This window comes from Emys orbicularis, chromosome 1, assembly GCF_028017835.1.
Source record: "Emys orbicularis isolate rEmyOrb1 chromosome 1, rEmyOrb1.hap1, whole genome shotgun sequence".
Lineage (NCBI taxonomy): Eukaryota > Metazoa > Chordata > Testudines > Emydidae > Emys > Emys orbicularis.
The window spans coordinates 69,833,775-69,861,696 of record NC_088683.1 but is presented as its reverse complement, the minus strand read 5'-3'; the positions used below and the strand labels follow the sequence as shown (position 1 = coordinate 69,861,696).

The window sequence follows — 27,922 nt, the reverse complement described above, 5'->3', positions numbered from 1 at the left end:
TCCGGTGCCGCTTGGGGGCGGAGGGCCGACTCCATTAGGAGGAGCTTCAAATGATAGTCCCGCTCTCTCTCAGTCCTGGGTCTAAAGCTCCTGTGAATTTGGGCACTCTGTCTGATGGCCCTCTCCTAGGCACTTGAGACAAGCAGCATGCGGATCACCTGTGGGCATAGGTTTCGCACACCTCTCACATGCCTTAAACCCCTGCGACTGAGGCATGCCCCACTGCCTGGGGAAACTAGGGCGGGGGGAAAGCCCCCCAAAGTAAGCCCAACTAACTACAAACTACTATCTAAACTAATAACTATTTATAACTAAGAAAAGGGAACCACTAAGTAGGCACTTGCGAATGCAAGAGACTGAGCTGCTCCAATGACCGTCACTGGTGGTAAGAAGGAACTGAGCAAGCGGCGGGTCGGCAGGGACCTATATACACCGCCATGAAGGCGCCACTCCAGGGGTCTCCACAGCCGACCTGACGGGTACCGCCAGGAGAAAAACCTTCCGACAATCGTGCATGCGGCACACGCACACCTATTGGATTGCACATGAGCAATCACTCGAAGAAGTAGTTTAAGTTCTTGAACATGAAGGATTGCTTAGCCCCAAGCCTTCATTACCCCAAACAATGGAATATAAGATTATTACTACTAAATACTTTGTTGTAAACTACTCATCTCTGTAAAGGTACATGCAACAAACAAGCCTCAATGACCCCATCCAAGATAAATTAGCTGTTTTTTGTCATATGCATTTTCTTCTTTGGAAAGTTAGTAAACTGGATGGAGAGTATACACTACCCTAGCTTTTATTATTTCCTTCTCTTTGTGTTTTCCTTGTGGTAACCGAGAACTCATCTGCTTCTAGCTGATCTCGGAGTCAGGGACTATGTGATCTGGATTCAATATGGAGGGCAAATCATTTATTACTTAAATCATTCATAATTCACCGAGAGAAAACAAGTAGGAGAATTTTCTGGTAATAAGGATGCCTTGGAAACAACAATTCAGAGTTGATAATACAGAAAAAAAATGTGTCTCAATCTACTATTACTGTGATTGCAACAATGTTTAAAGTCCAACATAGCATACAAACAATTCACATACTCTTTGTGGTTTTGAAAGGGTATATATGAAGAAAAACGATGAGGAGTCCGGTGGCACCTTGAAGACTAACAGATTTATTTGGGCATAAGCTTTTGTGGGTAAAAAAAACCCTAGTGCCCCTCCTCTACTTGTGCTACATTGATGAAATCTTCATCATATGGACCCACGGGAAGGAGGCTCTTGAAGAATTCCACCTGGATTTCAACAATTTCCACCCCACCATCAACCTCAGCCTGGATCAGTCCACACAAGAGATCCACTTCCTGGACACTACAGTGCAAATAAGTGATGGTCACAAACACCACCCTATACTGGAAACCTACGGACAGCTTACTTACCTACATCCCTCCAGCTTCCATCCAGGACACATCACACGATCCATTGTTTACAGCCAAGCCATTTGCTCCAGTCCCTCAGACAGAGTCAAACACCTACAAGATCTTTATCAAGCATTCTTAAAACTGCTATACCCACCTGGGGAAGTGAGGAAACAGATTGACAGAGTGAGATGGGTACGCAGAAGTCACCTACTACAGGACAGGCCCGAAAATAACAGAACGCCACTGGCCATCATGTACAGCCCCCAGCTAAAACCTCTCCAGCACATCATCAACGATCTACAATCTATCCTGGAAAACAATCCCTCACTCTCAAAGACCTTGGGAGGCAGGCCAGTCCTCGCTTACATACAGCCCCGCAACCTGAAGCAAATACTCACCAGCAACTACACACCACACCACAGAAATACTAACCCAGGAACCAATCCCTGTAACAAACCCCGTTGCCTACTCTGTCCCCATATCTACTCTAGCGAGGACCCAGCTACATTAGCCACACTATCAGGGGCTCATTCACCCGCACATCTACTAATGTGATGTATGCCATCATGTGCCAGCAATGCCCCTCTGCCATGTACATTGGCCAAACCGGACAGTCTCTACGTAAAAGAATAAATGGACACGAATCAGACATCAGGATTTGTAACATACAAAAACCAGTAGGAGAACACTTCAATCTCCCTGGACATTCAGTAACAGATTTAAAAGTAGCCATCCTTCAACAAAAAAAACCTTCAAAAACAGATTTCAAAGAGAAACCGCAGAGCAACAATTCATTTACAAACTTAACACCATTAATTTGGGCTTGAATAGGGCCTGGGAGTAGGTGGCTTACTACAAAAGCAATTTTCCCTCTCTTAGTATTGACACCTCCTCATCAATTATTGGGAGTGGACCACATCCACCCTGACTGAATTGGCCTTGTCACCACTAGTTCTCCACTTGTAAGGTAACTCCCTTCTCTTCATGTGCCAATATATATTTATGCCTGTATCTGTAATTTTCACACCATGCATCTGAAGAAGTGGGTTTTTTACCCACGAAAGCTTATGCCCAAATAAATCTATTAGTCTTTAAGGTGCCACCGGACTCCTCATTGTTTTTGTGGATACAGACTAACACGGCTACCCCTCGTATATGGAGAGAATCTCAAAAAGATATCAGATGTCTTGCTGGAGCAACAGGGCTCTAGTGACTACAATATTACTTAAGTTCATTGCAAGTAGCACTGGATTAACTCAAATGATCCTACTAGAATTGAAACTCTGGCCTCCTAAAACAAAGAGACTGGAAGGACTTCTGGTATCCTGGATACCCAAGAAGAAAATTTTCCTAGATTATGTACCAGTGATGCTTTAAAAGAAAAAGTTTTGTCTGTGCAAATACTGTTATGTTGGACAAGTTTCTTTCATCTGTCTATTACTGACCCGCTGAGAAGGATGTAAACAGTAAATTTTATTAGAAATTCTGAAGTGATGGCTTTTGATAGTGTGAGAAACAGATAGGATCTTGGTACACCTGCATGGTACAGAGAACTTCGACAGTGTGGCATTTTTGACCAAACTATGCATGAAGTAGAAATGGGACAATGAGAGTGTGGCCGTGAAGATGGTATTAAGTCATGTTTGTGACTCCTTTATTCTTGGGTCAGCCAGGGCCTTGCCTAGGCCCCATACATAAGTTAAAGCAGCCCTAACTACTTGTGGCCATGAAGGACTGGTTCCAGTAGCTAAGAGCAGCTGGAGCACAGAGATGGTCTGATTACACCACACCACCTTTCCATCATCCCTACTTCTTATGCTAGGGGATGTGGTAATGAGTGGCGTAGATCTCTACACCACTCAGGTATTTATATACAGTACTGGAGAAACATACTGGTGATCAGAGCCAATTCATTTAAAGCCCCTTTGCACTACTGAACAGGCATAATAATGCCGTAGCACAATAAAGAATCAAGCACTGTATTTCTAATGTAGACGTCAAGTCTCAGTCCTAGCGAATACAATTCTTTACTTGTCTACAGTGATTTAATTTTGAACTGTTTATGTACCTACATTAATTACCATTTTCTTCTTTTCTTGTTGTGTGGGCACTGTTTTTAGATGTTGGCTTTTTAATGGCAATGTGTGGTTTAAGTATAAGGAAAATTGGGTGGTAACCACTTGCAAATGTTAAAATTTAATGACAGCCAACATATATGATGGTCAGGAGATTATAGCAATTTTTTAAAAAACAGTAGGATTCAATTAAAGATTGTTTAATATGGCATCCTAAGTATGTACTATTAGGAAATACAAGAGGCTTAATACTCTGTAATTTACCTACATTTCAGGTAAGCTGGAAAGGCACATGAGATGTCATTTATTATTTTATCATGAAGGGTACATTGGCTATCTAATGTATTTGATTTTGTTGTTAAACTCATTTGCATTTTACAGCAATATTTAACCTTAGGCTGAAGGATTATCATCCATATTATAATAACAGCTTGAGACCCCAATCAGGAAGCTATTGTTCCAGGCGCTACGTTTAATAATAATATTAAAAAAAAAAAAAAAAAAAAAAAAAGGCAGCGAAGAACAGGCAACAGTACAGCCAACCTGATTATGGTCATGGACTGCTTTGTAGAATGCCTTGGAATAATTCAGAGAAAATAAAAGATTACAAATAAACCTAATTCTCTCTCATATACATAGGCGTTCATTGGTCTGGATACTGTGGGTGACTGGAAAAGTGGGTGATTGAACTAATGGAAGAGCCAATTCCTAGGAAAAATATCAAATACAAGGCAACTTTTTTCCTACAGCAATTGACAAAAATACAGACAGTTGACCTAATTTGCATACTTTAATTTTATCGTTTGCAAAATTTAAAATAAAAGGCAACAGGACCAAAGACTGCAACAACTGAGGTGAGAAAGTCAATCTTGTATTGCTTGGGTAAGGAATTGGAAATCTTAAGTGGCCACAATGCAAGTCTTATCACACAGAACTCTTATCACCCCAAAACAGTTGTGAGGTCCAACCACACTCCTCACTGATTCTAGACTTAGATATAAGAAGGAATTGCAATGAACAAATTCTAACAAGAAACAACTGACTAGGTGACTGAACTGGTTTCTATTATATATGCCTTCATTACCTCTAGATTGGTTTATTGCAATGTAATTTATCTAGGCTTAATAACATCAGCCCTGAAAAAGTTGCATGCACATTCATTTGAAGTTCCTCAGAAGTTTGTGAAATAATCGTGCTCTATAGCCCCCTGAGCAAAGCTGAAGCTGTTTTCCTAGATGGAAGGAATGGGCAGGTCTACACTATCAGTTAAGTTGTTCTAACTTGCATTGCTGGGGGGAGGGGGGGTGAGTTTCACACCCCTGAGAGACAAAAGTTTTGTGTGGTCCACACTGGCACTATGTTGGCAGGAGACGCTCTCCCAGCCACATAGCTTACGCTTCTCCCCCAGGTGGAATAATTATGCCGACGGGAGAGCAGTCTCCAATCGGCATAGCACATCTTCACCAGATGTAGCATTGTAATGTAGACTTGCACAGTGTAAGCTGTGATCAATGAAGTGCTGCATCAGTCCAGTACAGTGAACCTAAACTCAAAGGAAGAAGTAGGAAAAAAAGAGCCTAAACTGCCTCAAATCTGGTAGAACGAGCAAATTTAAATCCACAAATATCATCCAGACCAGTGGATATCTAAACATATGAGAAAGGTTGATAATTATCTTCTTAGTCACCAACAGAGGACAATCATGCTGTATCTGTGTTACTTTGTTTCTGTTACTATGGGTATGTCTACACTACGGGAATTGCGGCCACACTAACCCTAATTTGAAACGGCAACGTCGATTTTGGCGCTATTCCCCTCGTCGGGGAGGAGTACAGAAATCGATTTTAAGAGCCCTTTATGTCGAAGTAAATGGCTTCGTTGTGTGGACGGGTGCAGGGTTAATTCGATTTAACACTGCTAAATTCGAACTAAACTCATAGTGTAGACCAGGCCTTATACAGCACAACAGGTACTATTAGAATGACATTAGTAGATGAATCACAGTTTTAAAGGGAGACAGCACTATGTTAACCATTTAACAAAATTAGAAGTTAAGCAAATAAATAATTAACACAAATAAACTAGATCTATCATATTCTTCTGGTTTATCTTTCATTTTCTTAATAATTCTCCTTTTATCTTAAATGTAATTTAAAATAGACCACTGCAAAATTTTCCCCAAAATTAGGTTTTCTAACAAGCATTTACAAAATGTAAGACCAATAAAACCAATTCTCTAAGTTATTAAAATTCCAATGAAGAGTTTAAAATAAACATTTACAGTAAAGTATTTGCAATATTCAAAATATTTATAAGTATTGAGATTTTGAAGTGAAAATAACTATCAACTTCATTGTTTAACTTGAGGAAATGTAAGACATAAACTGCCTAAATAGTGAAAAACAAACTGATTTTTATAATTCTTTCAGTTTTAAAGTGTAAATGATATCATTAACAAGTGTTATTTTTTTTTTAAAGTTTAGCATCTCTTTAAAACTCATATACAATACTAAGGTATACAATACGAGTTATTAATCAGACAAGAGATTACTGGGAAAGTTGTAATTTGGTATTATGGAAGATGCCATGAGTGATTAAGACTAAGCTGATAAAACAGACATTTTAATCAGATTAAGAGACTGGCTGCACTTCATTAATAGATTAATACTGTAGGTGAAAGAATGAACACTAACAAATAAATACATTTCTAACACAATGTAATACATTCACTATACACTCAATGAGCCAATTTATAATACAGGAGCATGGAAGAGGAGCATGACTGCATGCATGCAATGGAGTTTGGGCCAAAGAACCACTTGAAATTTTAAGACTCATTTGCATTCACCAATTATCTTATACTGTTGGTTTAAAAATAGGTGTACTAGACATAGCTTTGTAGTAAACAATAGAAACAATTTTGTGGAATACTGAAAGACTTGCATAATTACTTAACTCTCTTGTAACTAGGCTTGGCAGAATTCAATTTTTATCTTTATGATTTCAACAGATATACTGAAGTTTCTATTAACCTTTTTTAGATTTTTATCGAGTAGATGTTCACAGTTGTGCAGAACTATGGGTTAAGCTTTTTTCTTCTATTTTTATCCATTTAAAGTTTCACAATTGTGGGAAATTATTGGGGCGGGAGGGAGTTAGACAATAATTATTTAATGACAGCAGACATTTGAAATTCAAAAAGTTAAAGTTTTAAAACCACTGAAACACAAATTGTCAACATCACATGTCAAAATATACAAAGTAAATATCCTTAAATCAAACTCTGAAGTTCTCAAGCAGCATTTTTCTTAATTTGCCTATCTGTATATTTCTATTCTAACGGATGGAAAGATTTTTTCATTGGTTTATGTGTTTACAGTGCAAGACCTTTACTGATAAAAATCTAATCCTTCCAAGCCTACTTATAGCCTATGTTAACAAAAATTCTTAATCAGTAGTTTGCTGATAGAAAAATCAGTTTCTCGTGGTAGAATTATAGCTCTCTATTTCCTTTACTACATACATTCCAATCTGTTTAAAAAAAAAAAAAAAAATTACCTGTAATTTCTTAAAATGTGACTCAGAGATGCATTTTACTTCCTCCCTCTCTGCAAACTGAAGGACAATATAAAGTACAAACATGAATATCTGTTTTCCTCTCTAGCCAAGTAACACTGGTTTATGTTTACATGCCCAAATTAGATAAGTCAAAAGCAGATACCTTATAGGTTATAAATATAGGTAAAACCATATAAATTCCAAACACTTGGCTCTCCCATCATGCAGTGTAAATTTATTATGAAAACAAATTTTTAAGTTGTAGCAACTGTTCGATTAACATACTATAATTGTTACAATGTTGCCACATGTTTTTTAACATTATACAATGTATGCTTATATTTGGTCAAGATAGTTAAGTCCAAAGCAGACTGCGGAGAATTACGAAGGGATCTCACAAAACTGGGTGACTGGGCAACAATACAGCAGATGAAATTCAATATTGATAAATGCAAAGTAATGCACATTGGAAAACATAATCCCAACTATACATACAAAATGATGGGGTCTAAACTAGCTGTTACCACTGAAAGAGATCTTGGAGTCATTGTGGATAGTTCTCTGATAACATCCACTCAATGTTCAGCGGTAGTCAAAAAAGGTAACAATGTTAGTAACCATTAGGAAAGGGATAGATAAGACGACAGAAAATATCATAATGCCTCTATATAAACCCACGGTATGCCCATATCTTCAATATTGCATGCAGATCTGGTCGTCCAATCTCAAAAAATATATATTGGGATTGGAAAAGGTACAGAGGACAACAAAAATGTTTATGGGTATAGAACAGCTTCTATATGAGGAGAGATTAAAAAGATTGGGACTTTTCAGAGATGATTAAGGGGGGCATGGGGTCTGATAGAGGTCTATAAAATCTTGACTGGTATGGAGAAAGTGAATAAGGAAATGTTATTTACTCCTTCACATAACACAAGAAAATAGGGGCTGCCCAATGAAATTTAACAGGCAGCAAATTTAAAAACAAACAAAAGGAAGTACTTCTTCACACACAACACACAATCAACCTGTGGAACTCCTTGCCAGGTGATGCTGTGAAGGCCAAAACTAGAACAGGATTTAAAAAAGAACCAGGTAAGTTCCTGGCAGATAGGTCTATCAATGGCTATTAGTCAGGATGGACAGAGATGCAATACCATGCTCTGAGGCCACGGCTACACTGGCGCTTTACAGCGCTGCAACTTTCTCGCTCAGGGGTGTGAAAAAACACCCCCCTGAACGCAGCAAGTTACAACGCTGTAAAGCACCAGTGTGAGCGTGCTCCCAGCGCTGTAAGCTAATCCCCTGCAGCTCTCTCCCAGCGCTGGCGCGTGACCACACTCGCACTTCAAAGCGCTGCCGCGGGAGCACTCCCGCAGCAGCGCTTTGAAGTTTTGAGTGTAGCCATGGCCTGAGTGTCCCTAGCCTCTGTTTGCCAGACGCTGGGAATGCACGACAGGGGATAGATCGCTTGATTGCCTGTTCTATTCATTCCCTCAAAAGCATCCGGCATTGGCAACTGTCGGAAGACAGGATATTGGGCTAGGTCAGTGGTTCTCAAACTTTTGTACTTATCCCTTTCACACAGCAAACCTCTGAAGGTGACCCCCCCCCCAATAAATTAAAAACACTTAATATATTTAACACCATTATAAATGCTGGAGGCCAAGTGGGGTTTGGGATGGAGACGGACACCTCATGACCTCCCACCTAATAACCTCGCAATCCCCTGAGGGGTCACGACCCCCAGTTTGAGAACCTCTGGGCTAGGTGTACCACTGGTCTGACCTAGCATGGCTGTTCTTATGTCCAGCAAGAAATTTCCTCAGACTGTTGTCAAATGATAGCAATGCACCTTTTATTCATCTCTTAAAATGTCAATAAAAGTTTTTTCACCTATAATGAGATGAATGAAGAGAGTCTCTCTGATCTCTCAGACAGGACAACAGGCTCCCGTCCCCACTGCTTTCTGCGTTAGCAATATCATCAGCTATTGCAGAGAAATGGCACTTAAGCTCTGAGTTTTGTAAGGTAAGCAGGGGAAATGGGTTTGATACAAATATATTTTAAAATATAATTGTAAGTTTTATGAAAATACGTATCTCCTATTAACATTAAATCTATCATACTAACCTGATTTTTGCCAGAGATGAACTTTCCACTTTATTCAAATGGATCAAAGCTAGTCATCCATTACGAAATAATTATTTTTTTATCATCTAAATTAATGCTACTAAAATACCCAGTCCTAACTTCACTGTACCTAGTTCCTTGTAATGTCAGAGGATTCCATAGGCATGCTTTTGACACACAACCCTAAATGTAACATCTGAAGTTAAATCGTGAATCTGTCAAATTTTTAGCTAAAAGCCTCTCAAATATTAACTAAAAGCTATTTAAGCAAAATTTTCTCAGGAAAACAAAATACTGTCGTTTTATTCATTATCCCAGCAACTGGCAGTAGCAGCAGAAGGCAGAGATGTCAAACTCTAAGGCTAGACACTATATTCAGCAGCCTGAAGAAAACCTGTCTCCTGAAAATGTACTATAAAAAGCCAGTAGGACTTTCTATCTCCAACCAACTGAGACTTAATATTTGTAATGGATAAAACTCTAAAATATCAAAATAACTTGTGTTAGAGTACTGCACATAGCCACAAAATAAAAACATTAACAAATGGAAGATAAGGAACTAAAAATTACTAAGATGATAAATATTTATCATAGAGCTTTGAAAACAAACATCTATAAGTGAGTCATTATTACATATATTGAGCCCCAAACCTGAATGTTGTTGTTATGGTAAGTGCCCCTGCCATAACAACAAATACTAAAAAAAAGCAACCCCCAAACCATCCTGTTCCCAACCAAATACTGTCTTTTAATCTCAAAGCAGAATGGCAAAACACAAAAATAAAAGCAAATGCATATGAAGGGTTTTAAAACTCAGTAAAAAAAGAAAAAGCAGACTTCTGTTGCATACTTCTTTCAACATCCAAAATATAGCAATCCAAAATGGATGGGTTGAACTCATATCTTTAAATGACAGCAACTCTACATGATCAGGGGGTGTGATGACAACCTCAAACCCCATTTGGCCTCTCAAGATATTACAAGCAAAAGCTTCCAATCAAAGGTATTTACAGTTCAAAATCTTTTTAAGCCAGCTTGCAACAACTTAAAAGTGTGTGGTAGGGAACATTTTCAAAGCTTTGAGACTCATACTATCACATCAGCAAGAAATTTTTCCTTATCAGATGTTGTATGCCAGATGTGCCTCCCCCGCTTCTGTAATGCAGCTCCTATCCCCATGCAAGAAAAGCTTCTGTTAAAGTAAGAGTCACTTTCTCATGAGTCACCTTTTGAAAAAATTAATTTGATGGTCAGAACAAAACATCAAGCCTTGAGAAGATGAAGCCTGGAAACTATAGAACAGGGGTAGGCAACCTATGGCACGCGTGCCGAAGGCGGCACACAAGCTGATTTTCAGTGGCACTCTCACTGCCCAGGTCCTGGCCACCAGTCTGGGAGGCTCTGCATTTTAATTTAATTTTAAATGAAGCGTCTTAAACATTTTGAAACCTTATTTACTTTACATACAACAATAGTTTAATTATATATTATAAACTTATAGAAAGAGACCTTCTAAAAAGGTTAAAATGTATTACTGGCACGCGAAACCATAAATTAGAGTGAATAAATGAAGACTCGGCACACCACTTCTGAAAGGTTGCCGACCCCTGCTATAGAAGAATTCAGATTTTCCAGGCAAGACAAAACTAGTGAACTAATCCAAAGATTATGCTGATGTCACTGATTTTCTTTGTTCTGTAGCCTTTTTTGTCAGTCAAAGGACTGGGAGAGAAAATGAACACCAAATCATGGAGAAAGCATTTACTGCAAAAACTATTTCACAAAACATGAAGGTCTTTCTTTTGTCATTACAGATGCAAACTGACAGAAATAGATTTGTCTGTGAGAAGTGAAATTATTTGTGGTTGAATGGTTATGTTATGGGATGCAACCCAGATCAGTGAAAAGTTATGTCACTGTTTACCCTGTAACCCCAAGTGCATCACAATGCCTTGATTTTGTGGGTGTCGCAGGCAGAGAGCTACAGTAGCAAAGCATTGAGGGTTAGAGGTGACAACTTGATCCACTCTCTTCTGTGAGCCAACATGTAATTAGAACATCAGCCAGTGTATTTTTTTCTCCTCAGAAGAGAATAGGGCTCAGAAGAATAAGATACTTTCCTGACCAAAGCTCACACAATAATTGATTCAGAATTATCACCCGTTTGGATGCAGTAGTCACATTGTCAATTCAATTACTTTTGTTTCAAGCGGAATTCTGAGTTGTCAAAAGAAGATCAAGATGCTTGAAGCTCTATAAAATGCATATTCAATTCCTTTGCCAAAGACAACCTTCTACCTTGAGTCACATGTTGTCCAGTGCAATCCATAGCAATAGCATTTATGGGTGTTCTACCCATAGCCCGTGACAGGTGAAATGAGTGAAGATCTACTGACTCCAAGCAATGAGCACCCAATATCGAAGAAGAGAAGGATTAGATGACTGGAGTGGAGTCTGATCTAAGAAACCACTGCATTATACATGAAATCAGCAGACCCAGTGAATTAAGACTGTCCAGGTTCTGGTTGGGCAGGTGAGTCACTGAACTACATATGGAATTCTTCCACAACAGAAGATTTCAACTCTGGTTATCTAGAACTGAACTTCCTGGTGAGAATCTAGGTAGACTCTGATATATCCTTTTTCTTCAACTAAGGCCTTGTCTACACTACAGAGTTTTGTCAACAAAAGGAGGTGTACATGCTGCAATGCTCCTTCCACCAACAAACTTTCCTGCTTTGCCGACAAAATAAAACCATCTTGACAAAAGGCGTAGAGCTTTTTGCAGCAAAGTTATATCGACAAAGTGTGAGTGTAGACAGCGTGCTTGGTTATGTTCCAATAAATGGCTCCAGGAGATGTCCCACAATGCCTGATTGCTCTGGTCAGCAGTTCGAACGCTGCTGCCCTGCACCAAGGTACACAGCCATCCACCCTTCCCCCTTTAATGGCCTGGGAATTTTTGAAATTCCACTTCCTGTTTGCTCAGAGTGGACAGCTCACATCACATCTTCCCAGCTGACCAGGGCGGCTCCACACAGGAAATGCTCTCCCGCTTGGAGCACACGTGAGTTGTTGGATCTGCTGCCACTGTGGGGAGAAGAGGCTGTGCAGTTCCAGTTCCGCTCCAGCCATAGGAACTTCGATACCTATGGTCAGATTTCTTGTGGCATGTTGGATAAAGGCTATGAACGGGACATGCAGCAGTGCCGTGCACAGATAAAATAGCTGAGGCAGGTGTACCAGAAAGCAAGGGAGTCAAACTGTCGACCTGAGGATGCACCAAAGACCTGCCACTTCTATAAAGAGTTGGATGCCATCCTCGGTGGACACCTCACTGCCACCACCAAGAGCCCTGTGGATACTTCGGCAGGCCTGGAGTCAGCGGACTCAACCCCAAGGATGAAGTAAGTCACGGACAAGGAGGTCGAGTTGGAGGACAATGTGGAGCACATGGCAGGATCATCCAGTGGCACGGCAAGTCAGGATCTCTTTTTCACTCCGGAGGGATCTTGCCAGTCCCAGCAGTCCGTCTCTGGCACACATGATGCAGGAGAGGAGAGCTCTGATATGAGGTAGAGTTGTCCTTTGCTTTGCATATTCTGAAGTGAGTGAAGGGATAGAAATGTACACGACTAGCTGTGTTTGTGTGTGCTTCACATTCTCTCCTGTGCAGCTAAGCAGTGCGGCGGAACAATGTGTTCATGCCCACGAGATGTCACAGGATTCCTGCAAAGATCTCTAGGAAAAACTTTTCTGCAGGTACTCGCCAATCCTCTGCCGAAAGTTCCTTGGCAGAGGTGCTTTGTTCCTTCCCCTGTTGTAGGAAACTTTCCCGTGCCAATCGGCAATCACTTGTGCAGGGACCAAAGCAGCACACAGGCAAGCAGCTTAGGGACACGGTCTGAGGCTGCACGCATGGAGGAGATGCACTCTTGCATCCTTGCTTACCATCAGGAGTGAAATATCAGCTTCAATGGCCCCCGCCTGTGGAAAATGGTGGCAGAATTTACAATATTGTTCCTAGTTGCCTGCAGTGATCCCCTTAAAAAACCACCTAGACCCTTTGCCCCATCTTGAGCACTCCTTTTCCTCCCCCCAGGCCGAACTCACCATGTTTAGGGCATTCACCGAGCTGCGTGCTTGCTAAGGGACAATGAGAAACTGATTCATTTAAACATTTAAAAAGATGTGCATTTTACTACAATGATTCGATGCTGGGCATGCACTAACAATCATACTTCTGTTTATTGTTTCTTGTGCTTCTGCAAATGTGGCCTTCAGGGGAACCCCCCTACACACCGGCAAATAAGGAAGTGACCAAGGAAGGACAAGAAGGACATGTTTCAAGAGGTGATCCAACCCTCAGAGGCCAAAAAACAAGAACACAGGGTGAGGAGAGAGACTTTAAAAGAAAATTATAAAACAGACAGGAAGGACAGAAAGAAGAGCCAGGAGTGACTTTTAATGGGGCAAAAGCAGATGATAAAAGTGATGGAGGAGCAAACAGAGATGTTGAAGTCCCTAATCACGCTGCAGGCAGAACACATGCATGCTCTCCCCACCCACCCCAAGCCAATACAGAACTGCTTTTCAAGCCCTCCCCAAACTCCTCCCACACATTCCTTGCAACTTCCTAGAATGTCTCGGTACCCTGTTCATGCCACCCCTTCGGACAGCTTCCAAAATGACAGCTGGACTTACACACAGCTATAAGAGCCTACACTGCCTTTCATTGTTATTGCCCTTCCCACCAAGCCTTTTGTATGTGTTGTTAATTGGTATTTAATAAAAATACTCTCTGAAAGATAACCAATCTTTATATGTCTCCTACACATGGTGGTTGCTGCTGAAATTAATACAATGGCAATTTGATCATTTCCTGACTACAGGAATCATCAGGTCAGGAATCATCAAAATTTTCATACAAGGTGGCAAGTTACCAAAGCATGGCAGAGTGCTGTATAGAAAGACACATTACTGTTGCTCATTGTCAAAATAGTGCCTAAAAGCCTCCATGATTCGAATAGCGCCCCCTTGTATCCCTCTACTAGCCCTGGTATCTAGCTGCTCAAAAATCAGCTGCCAGGCGATCAACCTCCACACTCCACTCCAGAGGAAACTTTTCACCCTTAGCCTCACAAATATTATGGAGCACACAGTAGGTTGCTATGGACATGGGAATATTTTCCTCATTTAAATCTAATCTGCCATAAAGGCAGGGCCAGCATGTTTTTTAATCTGCCAAAGGCATGTTCTACTGTCATTCTGCATCTGCTCAGCTTATTGTTGAAGCGTTCCTTGCTGCTGTCCAGGTATCCCATGCAAGGCTTCATAAGCCATGGAAGCAAGGGGTACGCTGGGTCTCTCAGGATCCCTATGGGCATTTCAACATTCCCCGTTGGTATCTTCTGGTCTGGAAAGAAAGTGCCTGCTTGCAGTTTTCTGTACACTCCAGTGTTCCTGAAGATGCATGCGTCAAGCACCTTCGTGGACCACCCCGTGTTGATGTCAGTGAAACATCCACAAACACCCGCAATACCATAGATAAGTACCCCTTTCTATTAATATCCTCCGTCGCAAGATGGTCCGGGGCCAAAATTGGGATATGCCTGCCATTTATTGCCCCTCCGCAGTTATGGAATCCCATTACCACAAAGCCATCCACTATTTCACACACATTGTCAAGAGTCATAGACCTTTCATAGCAGGATGCGATTAATGGCCCAGCACACTTTTTGTTAATGCAATCCCAATGGTGGACTTCCCGACTCCAAACTGATTCGCGACTGACTGGCAGCAGTCTGAAGTTGACAGCTTCCACACAGCAATCACCACACGCTTCTCCACTGAGAGGGCAAACTCTGCATACAGTTCCAGGAAGGTGGCTTTCCACATCTGAAAGTTCTGCAGCCACTGCTGGTCATCCCAGACCTGCATAACGATGCAATCCCACCACTCAGTGCTTATTTCCTAAGCCTAAAAGCAATGGTGCACCATGTGCAGCTGCTCTGTGAATGCCAAAAGTAATCTGGTGTTGCTTCTTTCCATGGTATGCAACAGGTCAGGCACCTCTGATTCCTGTTCAGATTAGATGCTCATGATATACTGCATGACCAGCCATGATCTGTTCCTAACAGTGACTACAACAGTAGAGAGCAGTGCAAGATCCATCCTTTCAGACGGAGATGGAGGGCACACAGTAAACATGGGCCGTTGAAAAATGCCGCAAAACGCAGTCAGAAGCTCATGGAATGATGGGACGGAAAAAACTGCATAATTCGATGATGAGCCAACACCCATGATGCACTGCGATCCACTCCACCTTCCCACAATTCCTAGCAGCAGAAGGTGGCGAGTAGCACAGTGGGATAGCTAACCACAGTGCACTGCTCTCACTATCAATGCTAGAGCACCAATTGTGGATGCTCTCTGCCAACAGGAGCGTTGTGTGAACTTGCACAAGCGACATAATACCAGTTTTTGATCGTTGGCATAACTTGCGTCAACAAAACTCTGTAGTGTAGACAAGGCCTAAACCAAGGCTCTCAAATACTCTTACAATCTCTTGAACTACTTGTGGTGCTGTTTGTTGCCCAGCCACTTGCATTAAGTCATCCAATTATAAGACAAGACTTCAGGTGCCCTCCCCTTAGTTTTGCTGCTTTCACCTTGGTAAAGTCTTAGTGTTGAAGCTATCTTAAATGGCAAGCCAGAAGAAAACTATAGTGACAGTTACTATATAAATAGTTAGCTAGAGGCAGAAAATATAGTTTTACATCTAGAGTATGCATTTAAAAGAGGGTCTAGAACCCTTCCTTTACTAAAATGTAATAAGGAAAAAGCTCTCGGTTTGCCACTTGAAAAAAAAATTCTAAAGGGCCTGGCTGTTGAAAGGAAATATATAGTGACAGTGCTGCAAAAGTGTCAAGTCAAACAATTCCTTAAAGGAGTAAAGGGCTAGAGTATTCCATCTCGTAATGTTACCCTCTCAAAAGGATATGCCTTGCTGGAACAGGAGACAATCATGGGAAAGGTGTTCTAACAAACTACTATAGACCGTTATGCTTTGCATAATCATACTAAGGTCATGTCTACACTTACCTCCGGAGTGATTGATCGCATCTAGTAAAGACGTGATAAATCAACGACCAAGCGCTCTCCCATCGACTCCGGTACTCCATCGGAGTGATACGCGTACGCGGAGTCGATGGGGGAGCATCAGCAGTCGACCTACCGCAGTGAAGACACCACGGTAAGTAGCTCTAAGTAAGTCGACTTCAGCTACACTATTTTCGTAGCTGATGTTGCGTAACTTAGACCGACTTGGGCCTGGTCTACACTGGGGGGGGGGGGGGGCCAAGCTAAGTCCTCAATTTTGAGTTTTCTAGAAGAACTTTGTCCTTCTACATGCTTCTGAACTATAAGAATCCCCCTGCCTTGGGGTGGGGGGAGGAGGAATAATATAGTTTATTTTTTTCCAGTAGATTTGAGATTTGTTTTTCGAATCATAATCCTCAATTTAATTCTCAATCCTATGGGACCCAGAAGCTAGCAAGTCCTATGCATATTTGGCCATGAAGGAGTCAGGTGTATGGTAGCACTCCCTGTGAAAGAAGGAGTAGCTTTTATTTAGAGAATAAGCAATGCTTCAACAATGGGCCAGAGAAACAACCTCGGGGACAAAAAAAGAAAGGAATGTTCTTGTGCAACGGACAGGGTTGGACATGCTCCTAATCTTTCTCAAATAGCTGAATTTGAAAAGTAGATCCAGGCCATCTATCTAGGACTTCTCTGGGAACTAAACTACCTTTATCTCTAGCTGAGAAACTATGAGTAGGGCACTGAAGCAGTTCATCTGAACTACCTGCGAGGTCCACACACCAACTAACTTACATAGGCTACAGCTTAAAGAAATACCCTGGAGTAGAGGACATTCTGTCCTTATTTCAATTTCATACACCTTGTTATGAGATTACTCCATTATTAAAGGGCAAAATATTATGTTTGCTCAGCTTACATCTTTTTCCGACCGATGTGGGAACATTGAAGACTGGCTGTAGTACATGTTTTCATCGTGGTAGTCACTGTCGACCCCCTCTACAAACTTCTTTCTTGAAGCACCAAACATGCTGTTTGTCACCTAAATGATAAGAAACATGATTACACTCTATACACAGTAGCTTTCTAAAGAAGCAAAAGGGATAAGGTAATTTGTATATTAATGGTCACTTTTTATGCTAGAGAAATACTTCTGTACTACAGAATGGCATAAACATATCATGGGCATATTCTAGAACTAAAAAATAAGTTTTGATAAACAGCTAAATAAATAAGGAAATACTGTCATCCCTCTTACTGGATTACTATGATATTTCAGGTTTCAGAGTAGCAGCCGTGTTAGTCTGTAACCGCAAAAAGAACAGGAGTACTTGTGGCACCTTAGAGACTAACAAATTTATTAGAGCATAAGCTTTCGTGGGCTACAACCCTAATCTTTCTCAAATAGCTGAATTTGAAAAGTAGATCCAGGCCATCTATCTAGGACTTCTCTGGGAACTAAACTACCTTTATCTCTAGCTGAGAAACTATGAGTAGGGCACTGAATCCGAAGAAGTGGGTTGTAGCCCACGAAAGCTTATGCTCTAATAAATTTGTTAGTCTCTAAGGTGCCACATGTACTCCTGTTCTTTTTATGATATTTCAAGGTCCCTTAAAACCCGAAAGGAAAAGCATTACATTAACTTTATATTAACAGAGCTCCAGATCAGAGGCGCAAAAGCATACATTATGTTGTGGAACACGAGGAGACTTCTTTTAGATCAGTGTACTTCTGCATATAAAGTTTTTGTTTGCTTTCAGCAAAGTTTCAGAATACCAGTTAAGCATTTCAGTGCAATGATAAAAAAAAAATTATACCTGCTAATGTGGAAATTTCTATAGAATGAAAAGAAAAAAGCCTGGTTAGAAATATGAACTTCAGTGCCTCATTCTCAGATATTTCTGATATTCTGTAGCAGTCATTTTGATTTCTGGTTCAAGGAACTCCAAAATAGTTATGAAAAAATAAAAGATTACAAAGCCACACTTATTGGGGGAGCTGGTAGGAACCCTTATATTCAGGTTGTTTAACACTTTCCATTCTAAAGGATTTTTGCACCCTTTTCTTTGAGAAGCATTAACACATACATGCTTGCAATCAGTCTTCGATATTCACTTGAGGGAAACCTCTCAGGTTGTAGAAATGCCTTTTTTCTTTGTCCCATAAAATTCCATTCAGATTTAGCAAAATTGTCAAAAAAAAAAATTTTTAGTTGCTATTTCCTCTCCCTTGCTTTCCTTCAACCGCTGGGAAATTTTGGTAGCCTCTCAAAACCGCTGAATGTTCTAAAAAGTCCAGCTCAAACAAACTGCCAGAACAGCAGCACCATCACCACACTTTGCTGGTAGTACCTGGGAACTGCCAGAGTCAGTGTGGCCACGGCCGGCTCTGGCTTTTTTGCCGCCCCAGGCAAAAAAGCCTCCCGCCGCCCGCCCCCCCCGGCAGGGGAGGGCGGAGAGCCCGGCCGGGGCTCCGCTCTCCGCGGCGGCCAGAGGCTGCGCCGGGAGGAGGGCGGCGAGCCCCGCCGGGGCTCCGCTCTCCCCGGCGGCCAGAGGCTGCGCCGGGAGGAGGGCGGCGAGCCCGGCCGGGGCTCCGCTCTCCCCGGCGGCCAGAGGCAGCGCCGGGGGGAGGGCGGCGAGCCCGCCGCGGCTCCGCTCTCCCCGGTGGCCAGAGCGCCGGGGGAGGGCGGCGAGCCTAGTCGCGGCCCCGCTCTCGGGCCGGAGCGCCGCATCGCGCCGCCCCCCTCCAGGTGCCGCCCCAAGCATCAGCTTGGTGGGCTGGTGCTTGGAGCCGGCCCTGAGTGTGGCAAGGGGTGGGGTAGAGTTGATTTTGAGAGCTGGGTTTGGCTTCCCATGCCAATCCCTCCCACCACTCCAAGTGCACAGGAGCTAGCTCCCTGACTTCTTGGGGATGGCATGGGGGGAACAAACTAGGCCAGACACACCCAGACACAGAACATGGCTTCAGTGTCTCATTCCCCCACACTCTCGGATAAAAATCCTTCTTCTGACAGCTACTGTAGTTACACCTATAGCTCAAGTGGTGGAAGTCTGTGCCAAAGGCTCAGGCTTCAAATTCTGCTGAGGATGCACGATGGGGAGATTGCCAGAGTTACAAACAAACACACACACAGACCTACTTTTACTTTTGTCGTTTTAAAAAAACAAAACCTAGGAAATTAACATTCTTAACTTTTTTGTATGTATTTGGGTTTCAAACTAAAGCATTCATTAGGAAATGCCAGATTTACAGTTGCCATTTTAATCTTAATTTGGCCCCACATGCATATGCATTATACATAGGGCGCTACCAAATTCACAGCCGTGAAAAACGCGTCATGGACCGTGAAATCTGGTCTCCCCCGTGAAATGTGATCTTTTGTGTACTTTTACCCTATACTACATAGATTTCACAGGAGAGACCAAGGTTTCTCAAACTGGGGGTCCTGCCACAAGAGGGTTGTGGGTGGGTGGGGGGTCACAAGGTTATTGTAGGGGCGTTGCGGTATTGCCACCCTTACTTCTGCGCTGCCTTCAGAAGTAGGTGGCCGGAGAGTGACAGCTGCTGGCTAGGCGCCCAGCTCTGAAGGCAGCGCCCCACCAGCAGCAGCGCAGAAGAAAAGGTGGCAATACCATATCATGCCACCCTTCTGCACTCCTGCCTTCAGAGTTGGGTCAGGACCCATACAGTTACAACACCATGAAATTTCAGATTTAAACATCTGAAATCATGAAATTTATGATTTTTAAAATCCTATGATCGCGAAATTGACCAAAATGGACCATATATTTGGTAGGGCTCTAATTATATAGTCTTAATTGCAGGATCACACACTATTTTCCCCAGGAACCCTACCTCATTCAATGCACAGGGTGGATTCATAAGGGGGCTAACTAAGGTTGCACAGGCAACCAACCAACTGTAAATTCCTAACTTTTGAGTGCTTGACTACCCAATCTAAACAGTATTCTTTTAATGTAGTTTTTGTATTGATAAAATTAAGAAAAGGAGGTAACTGAACATCCAACAGTGCAGCCCCCTTGGGCTTTTATCAACATCAAAACGTTCTGCTATAAAACCAGATACATTAAAACATTAATTATACACTTAACTAAAATAGGAGCTGAAGCAAAGCTTTGTAAAATCTGTATTTTAAATGGTATCTCAGTATTCTCTGACCCAAACAATATATACAGCCATACAGTCCTTGTGTACACTAGAATAAAAAAGGTGTATTTTTAAAACCATAGTGCAGACAGGCCAAGTTCTTTTAACAGATGCTAGCTGGTTTAGATGTACCCTACACTGTCACATTGGTGCTTGGTAGAGTTCACCTCAGCTAGCTAATAGACTTCCCTCCACAGCAAGGGTTCACATAATCAACTAATGTGTGAAAATGCACCTTTTTCTGCCTACTGTGTAAAAAGATTGGCTCGTCAAAGTTGTCCTAGAATTTAAAAGGATAGGATGTTAGTCGCAATCTCAACCTGTTGTCTCCCTGCATGTAATATGCATGTTTAAGCAACTCTAACTCCTTGAAATATCAAAAAAGAATCTGGAAAAAAGTCTAGAAAATAAATGACACTACTAACTATGGAGCATGAGTCCTGATATCACCTTGTGAATTTTCAATCACAGCTTTAATTTGCATCATTCTACATCTTTGGCATAAAATGTGAAGTGGTAGGAAGTTGCATCATCAAAAATGCTGTGAACTTCCCCTAAGCAGCAATGTGGTTAGTGCACCATTGGTATGGGAGTTATTTGAATACTGGAATGGTGAGCCTTGGCTGGATGGGAGCAATTCTTTAGTCAGGTCCCATACCTTCTGCACTAGTGATCCTTCAGAGCAAAGCAGAAAATATGCCATCTTGCCAGGTGTACAATGAAATATAAGGGAGTGGAGGGGTTGTTCACTGATCCCATTAGGCAGTCAACTTACCAAATGCCCTGAATCATGCATAGCCAAACTCTTAAATAAAATAATTGAAATATTTTAACTCCACTAAAGTATTTGTATACAAGCTCCTAACCCACACTTGCAGTTCAGCTAATCGAAAGTATTTATTGCTGCTGATCCCAACACCAACTTATTTGCACAAATTCCTACTACTCTTGAAGCCATGATTTTTATACTCAGAGTGCAGGCCATATGTAGTTCAGTAAATTTCAGCTTTTTTGGCTGAAACTCCATAGAAACTGTGAATAACTCAGTGCTAATATTGTTGTACTAGCAGTAACTCATCCCCCATTACAATTAAAATCATTTTGCTGCTTCCAGTATATGAAAGGAGAGTGGTTCTCTTTGTTAACATGGAATCCACATATAGCATTTATCAAACACTTGTATACTTTACATGATATTTTCAAGCACACAAGACAGTCCAGACTCTGAAAAACTCAACAGCAGCTACTGAAATTTAGCTGTATTTAGATAGTAAAATATTTCTCATTTACTGTACTGATCAACAACATTTAAAATACTGTGCATGGAAGACTTTAAAGTGGAATTCAGTTATAGTGAAAATTTGATTACAATGAAATGGAATATAACTATTCTTTAGATTGTAAACTCCTTCAGGCAAGAGCCTATAATCTACTGTATTTTTCTCTGAAGTAATTAGCACAATTCTAGACAATATAAAATAATACACAAAGAAGTGTCCCAAATTACGTCAATGTAGTCAACTGACTATCAGATATATAGTGAAGTTGCACTATAAGCATATCCCAGCTGTGCTAAATCGTCTCAAAATGCAATCATCACCTACCAGATGAAACGGAGCATTTAACAGGCTAAGGGAATTATCCACTCCTTTTCTCTGTTTGAGAGAATGAGAGAAAAGAAGTTGCTTTACACCCTGTGTGGGTAGGATACAGGAATCCTTGGTTGAAGCTACGCCTAAGCAAGGGACAAAGAGGAACTAGGCCTATCAACCAACTACTTCTCTTGTGAGGGAGTAAATCTATAGCCTCTGAGGGTATGTCTACACTGCAATTAAAAACCAGCAGATGGCCCATGCCAGCCGATTTGGGTTCACAGGACTTGGGCTAATGGGCTGTTTCACTGCGGTATAGACATTTGAGCTGGCCTGCAGCCTGAGCTCTGGGACCCTCCCACCACGCAGGCAGAGTTCCAGCCCAAGCCCGACGTCTACACCACTTAGCCCAAGCCCTGCAAGCCCAAGTCAACTGGCATGGGCCAGCCACGGGTTTTAATTGCAGTGTAGACATACCCTGAGAGGCCCATCTAGAGTTCTCATTTTCCAGTATCCCTTGCACCTGCATGAGAGAGTAAAGAGGAAAACCTTTAGACAGGTAGGCCCTTCTCCTATTACGGTGAAATTCTGCAATTAATTACAATAAAAATACCTTCTGAGAACATTGGTGTCATCAAAACACACACTAATAGATATTTTCTATCTCAAAAAGTGTAATTACTGTAGGTTTAAAAAACTTTACAGTAAAAATACATCAGGTATGACAGAAACCAAACACCACAGAAACGCACAATGAAAAAGGTGAAACATGCCCAACTAAAATTAGAACTACAGTATAGGATTCCACATTAATGATTTGCTCTTTGCTGCCCCAGCTGTCAGAGCTTCCCAGAGCTTTTACATGCCTATGTAGCTGTATGCAGGGCAGCAGAGTTCAAAACAGTGAGCAGAATGGTCATAGTGGGCATTGGGGATACTGAGGGAGGCCAGTTATGGCAACATAATGAATGGCAGCGTCTACACTGACACTTTGTCACTTTAAATTTGCCACAAAAAGCTTTATGCCTCTCGTTGAGGTGGTTTTATTTTGTCAGCAAAACAGGACAGTTTTGCTGACAAAAGTAGCTTTGTAGTGTGTACATCTCCTCTGTTTTGTCAGCAAAAGCTGTCTTTTGCCAACAAAACTGTGTAGTATAGACAAGGCCTAAGCAATGGCATTTTATAGGGACACTGGACTGTATGAATACAATTAGTTGCTTTGATTGCTGAATCCTATCAAGACAACATCCACACTTTTTTGACAGTGATTTTGGTGCATCCACAAAAAGGATGATTAAGCTACAGTTAACTAAGGCAACGTTACTTCTGAATGAGAGTGCTCTTTCATGGGGAGGGGGGGGGAAAGAGGTGGGTGCAGGGTGGCTGGTAAGGAATTAATGCACTTCAACTTCACACCTTTAATTAGTCTTAACTTTGAGTGTACCCAGTTGACAGGCACTTACATGGCTTTATCAGTGATTGTGGAGCCAGGTCTACACTACGCACAAAGTTTTGATCACATAACTATATTGGTCAGGGTTGGGAAAAGACCAAACACCTAGCTGACACAGTTATGCAGGAAGTATCCCTGAGCAGGCATAGCTATGTGGCACAGCTATTGTCATGTGGAGAGGTGTTGTTATTGTGCTAACAGGAAAACTGTCTCTGGGCACACATTCCATCTAACACTATGGGGTTCTGCTGGTATAGCTATATGGGGAAACACAGATAGTGTAGGCAAAGCCTATGACTTGCATTGTTGCTAAGAATAGGAGCTTTTGTGTAAGTTTTTGAACTGGCTGTTCCCCCTATACAATGAAGCACTGTGTGAGCTGAAGTGCTTTCTGGGAGTTGTATGCATATAACGGAATTTCAGAGTACTAAGAGTACTGCCAGCCATTCTCAGTGTGAACCACAGCATGGATCACACCATGGAATAACAGTGATGGCGTTTTACATTAATACCCGATTTTATAAGAAAATCAATAGCATGACAGAATCAGATGGTTGCTGAGGATCATTAACTGCAGTAGGAGAAATCGGGGGGATTAGAAGATACTGAAATTGCAATCACAGTATTCAGCTCAAGAACTGTCCCCAGAACAAGCAGCTAGCTGATGAAGCAGCCTAACATTAATATCCACTTCACAAACTTAACTAACCACAAACCTGGCCTAAAAGACATGCTGGTTTTAAACCATGTTCCAGCCTACAGCTGGCAAACTTCTGAATGAGAAAGAAAATTTTTTTAAGATCTCTCTGCAGATTGTTGCCACAATATTACAGTGAGAGCCTACAAGATGAAAAATAGCTTGTGTGAACACTTGTGGAGGCGGACTACAAATATAGAACAATGCTCACTGGCACATATTTTGTCTAATCAAAGTCGTCATAACACAGGTGTGTATAACTAAAAGCACCACAAAACTGAGCAACTATTAGAAATATCCTTGCAACAGAAAGAAGGTCTGAGAGCAAGTGGGCTTTACCAACCATGGTGGAGCTAAAGATAAAACTCACTTGCTCATTCTTGAGCCACAAGAACCATCAGAAAAAGTTAACCAGAAAGATTACTTCCCCATTGTGATGCAGTCCCTGGTAGATCACAGAGTCCCATCAGATACCAAATAAATTAACAGGGAAAGCAAAGTACTTCATCCTTCACCCTATCTCTTTTGTTTTCCCTTGGCTAATGAACTCATCTTGGAATCACAGCAACAGAATCAAGGGGTCACTTTGGTCAAGTGTGAATCTGAATGGCTGAAGGTGAGGCAGAGAAGACTTTTAATGTGTAATGGCAGTACTATGTCCACATTGTTATTTCAGTGGGTTACATTTTGCACAATAGTTTCTGAAAGGCATGAATGAAGAGGCAGAAAGTGCCATTAGATTTGTCTAAAAGAAAACCCAAGGGATTCCAGAGTCCAGCATTGTGTAGGCTGGAAAGTTAACATAATTAATGCCAATATTTTGTGACTGCAGCAGCAAAGGGTAAGAAAACACTGACATACACATAGCAGCTGTAGGAAAAACTATGGAGTATATTAACTGCATTATGTCACCAGCTTCCAGATTATGTATATTTCATCATACTTCTACTGTGCAGGGAGGGTGGGAGAAATGGAGCATGAAAATGATTCTATGATAGGATCTCCGACAACCACTAAAGCACAGCCAGCCTTTCGGCCCATGATTTGGGAGGGAACTAGAAATGTAGAGAGAGAATAATTATTTTTAAAATACAAATGAAAGCTGTGTTTCTAGCCCTTTTCCCAGCAAATGTAGTCTTGAAAATGAAACCAATGTAAGATGACCACTAGGGTTAAAAGGTACAGGCAGCTCGAACAGTGTAAATCAATTACCGCCACTGTGGCCGCATGCAGCCCCCAGATTTTTTTGCAGCCACAACAGCATGGGCAGAGATCTGGGGGGGCAGCAGGGATCAGCGCCCTGCACCACAAGGTCTTTGGGCAGCACCTCTGGAGACACGTGGGGCTGGCGTGTGCAGCGCTGGAGGTGGCTTGTCAGGGGAGGCAGAGGTGGCATTCGGTTGCCCAGCACGGGAGCCTGGGACTCCACAGGCAGCCGGTGAGTTCCCGGCTCACCTTCCCCAGGGCAGGCTTTTGCTGAAGGTCCACAGGAGACAGGGACAGCGAGATAAGTTGGTGCTTCCCCTGCCTGGGGCCGCACTTGCTGTTTACATTTGCTGTAGCTACCGCAGCAGCCCAACAGCTGTGATCTGCTCCAGGGTTTGGCAGCTCCCCGGCAGGGTGAGGGGCTCCTGCTTCATGACACAGAGCACAAGAATACGAGCAAAGTCCAGGTAGAATTTTTGTACAGACATCCACCTTTTACCCAAAAAGCAAAAAGAAAAGAAAACTGTTTCAGTCCAGTAAAGAACTGAGACAACTGTGCATTATTTTTTTATTATTGAGTCTGCAAAAAAAAATTAAATCCCTACATAAATAAATTACAAAGGTATGGACATGTATCTGTGCATGTTTATTTGCTTTTCCTAAAATTAAGTATTTTAGGAAAAATTGTCAGAGCGGCCACCAGCAAGAGTTGTTGGCCACACCCCGAGGCCACCAAAAAATTTGTTTTGAGAACCCCTGTGCTAGGTTCTTCTTATACAGCGGGGGTTGCCGGCTATCTAGAACATTCCATCCCTCAATGTATACTTTGTATCTAATTTGTATCCGCTAAGTTTGCCATGTATTTTAAGGAACCTTCTCGTTTACCCTCCCCAAAATTCTTAGGGAGCTCTGTAGTGCAATTATGGAGGATGAAAGCCAATTCTGGGTATGTGGGTTTTGGGTTTTTTTGTTGGTGTTTGTTTTGTTTTTTGAGAGGGTGAATTGTGGTGGTCAAAAATTGTTTTTGATAAATTGATAAATTATTATACTAGACATTATTGTACCATATTCACCCCCTCAATATTTTCATAGCATCACTTAGTGTTGCATTCAATACTCTCTTCAGTAAGCCTAATGTAGACCTGCTGGCTGTAAGCTTAGGTGGTGAGCTCCATTCAGATCACCTGATCACTCTAGATCCTGAGCAGGTTCAATGACACAGGCCCACGTACAGCTCCAAAAGGTTTTCACTAGAATAGACATTCAACAAAGAAAAAAAGATGTGGATAGCTAACACTAGAGTACCAGCAGCTTATATACATGTTTGCTTCAGCTCTTTGCAGTTTAAATTGTAGTAAAGTGCACTCATCAACTCCTTCCATTCTCACTCCTGCATCTTTCTTTAACTCGTCCCCTATAACTGGGCTGCCCTTCCTACCCCGTGTAACAAACATCCATCCTTTCGTCTTAAATACTGCTTCAAAACACAATTCACTTGAACAGTGCGGCCATACTCCTCCACAAGTGGTGCTATTATATGTGCATAAAAAAATTATCTGCACTACTATTTATAATGCAGTAGCAGCTAAAAACTCCAGACATGGATCAGGAGCCCACTGATAGGCACTGTGCAAAATACACGGACCCCCCCCTCTCTCCCCCGCACACACAAAATGGTCTCTGCCCCCAAAGTGTGTGATATTTTGACCATTGTCTGTTGTCTTAAAGTAAAATCCTTGTCTTATCTTCTGTACACTGCTGAGCATATTGTCAGCGGTGAGTGAATAATGCTCAGCACTGTATACCATGCAAGATAGTGGCCCTTATTAAATGAAGAATTGCCACATGGGATATCTGAGGCACCAGGGGCAGAGGTGGGGGGTCACAAAAGGAGGACCGTAAAACTTGAAACACCACGTTGTGGGAGGAAGTTAGAAGGACTAGTTAACCTAGTGAAGCTGAAGTGCTTGAGACTTCCAGTCCACGCTGAATTAGCAGAACCATCATCAATTCAACCTGACCACTTATTGTCTTAATGGCTGTGTCCCAGATGCTCCATCCAGACGACAAAACTAATGCTAGAAAATTTAGAGATTGTAAGCACTCTAAGTGAGTGTTTGCGTGTGGAAAAAAGGGGAACGTTTCAGAGCAAAACAATAATCTCTCTCGTTCATAGGGAAAACAAATGTTATCAGTGAGTGTTTTGTGCAACAAAGTATGCTGCTGAACGTGAACACTTGGGTCAATAACCAGCAAATGCCTTGCTAGCACAGAGTTTGATTTCTGTGATAAACATTTCTATAAACTTCTGTCTTCACAAATTTCAAAAAGATCTCTTCCTTAATCACCAGTGATTTAAGATTTCTCATATGGATGTAGATTAATTAAATTATATTAGAGTTTAGCAGCCTGAAGCAAATAAGTAACGGGTTTAGAATACTAAAACTAATTCTCTTTATTAAATGTTTGTTTTTCAAAATTATTGTAGGTACACCTCTACCTTGATATAACGCTGT

General features: G+C 41.6%; 1 protein-coding gene across 4 annotated transcripts in view; it reads right to left on the bottom strand.

The window, feature by feature from the left end:
- CNOT2 (CCR4-NOT transcription complex subunit 2) overlaps positions 1–27,922 on the bottom strand; it is a 144,316-nt gene that overhangs the window by 36,680 nt on the left and 79,714 nt on the right. For all 4 annotated transcript variants that reach the window (XM_065399995.1, XM_065399980.1, XM_065399988.1 and 1 more), the window contains one exon: positions 17,210–17,332. In XM_065399995.1, coding sequence (XP_065256067.1) covers positions 17,210–17,320 — 111 coding nt within the window. In that variant the 5' untranslated portion in view covers positions 17,321–17,332. The remainder of the gene's footprint in view (positions 1–17,209; positions 17,333–27,922) is intronic.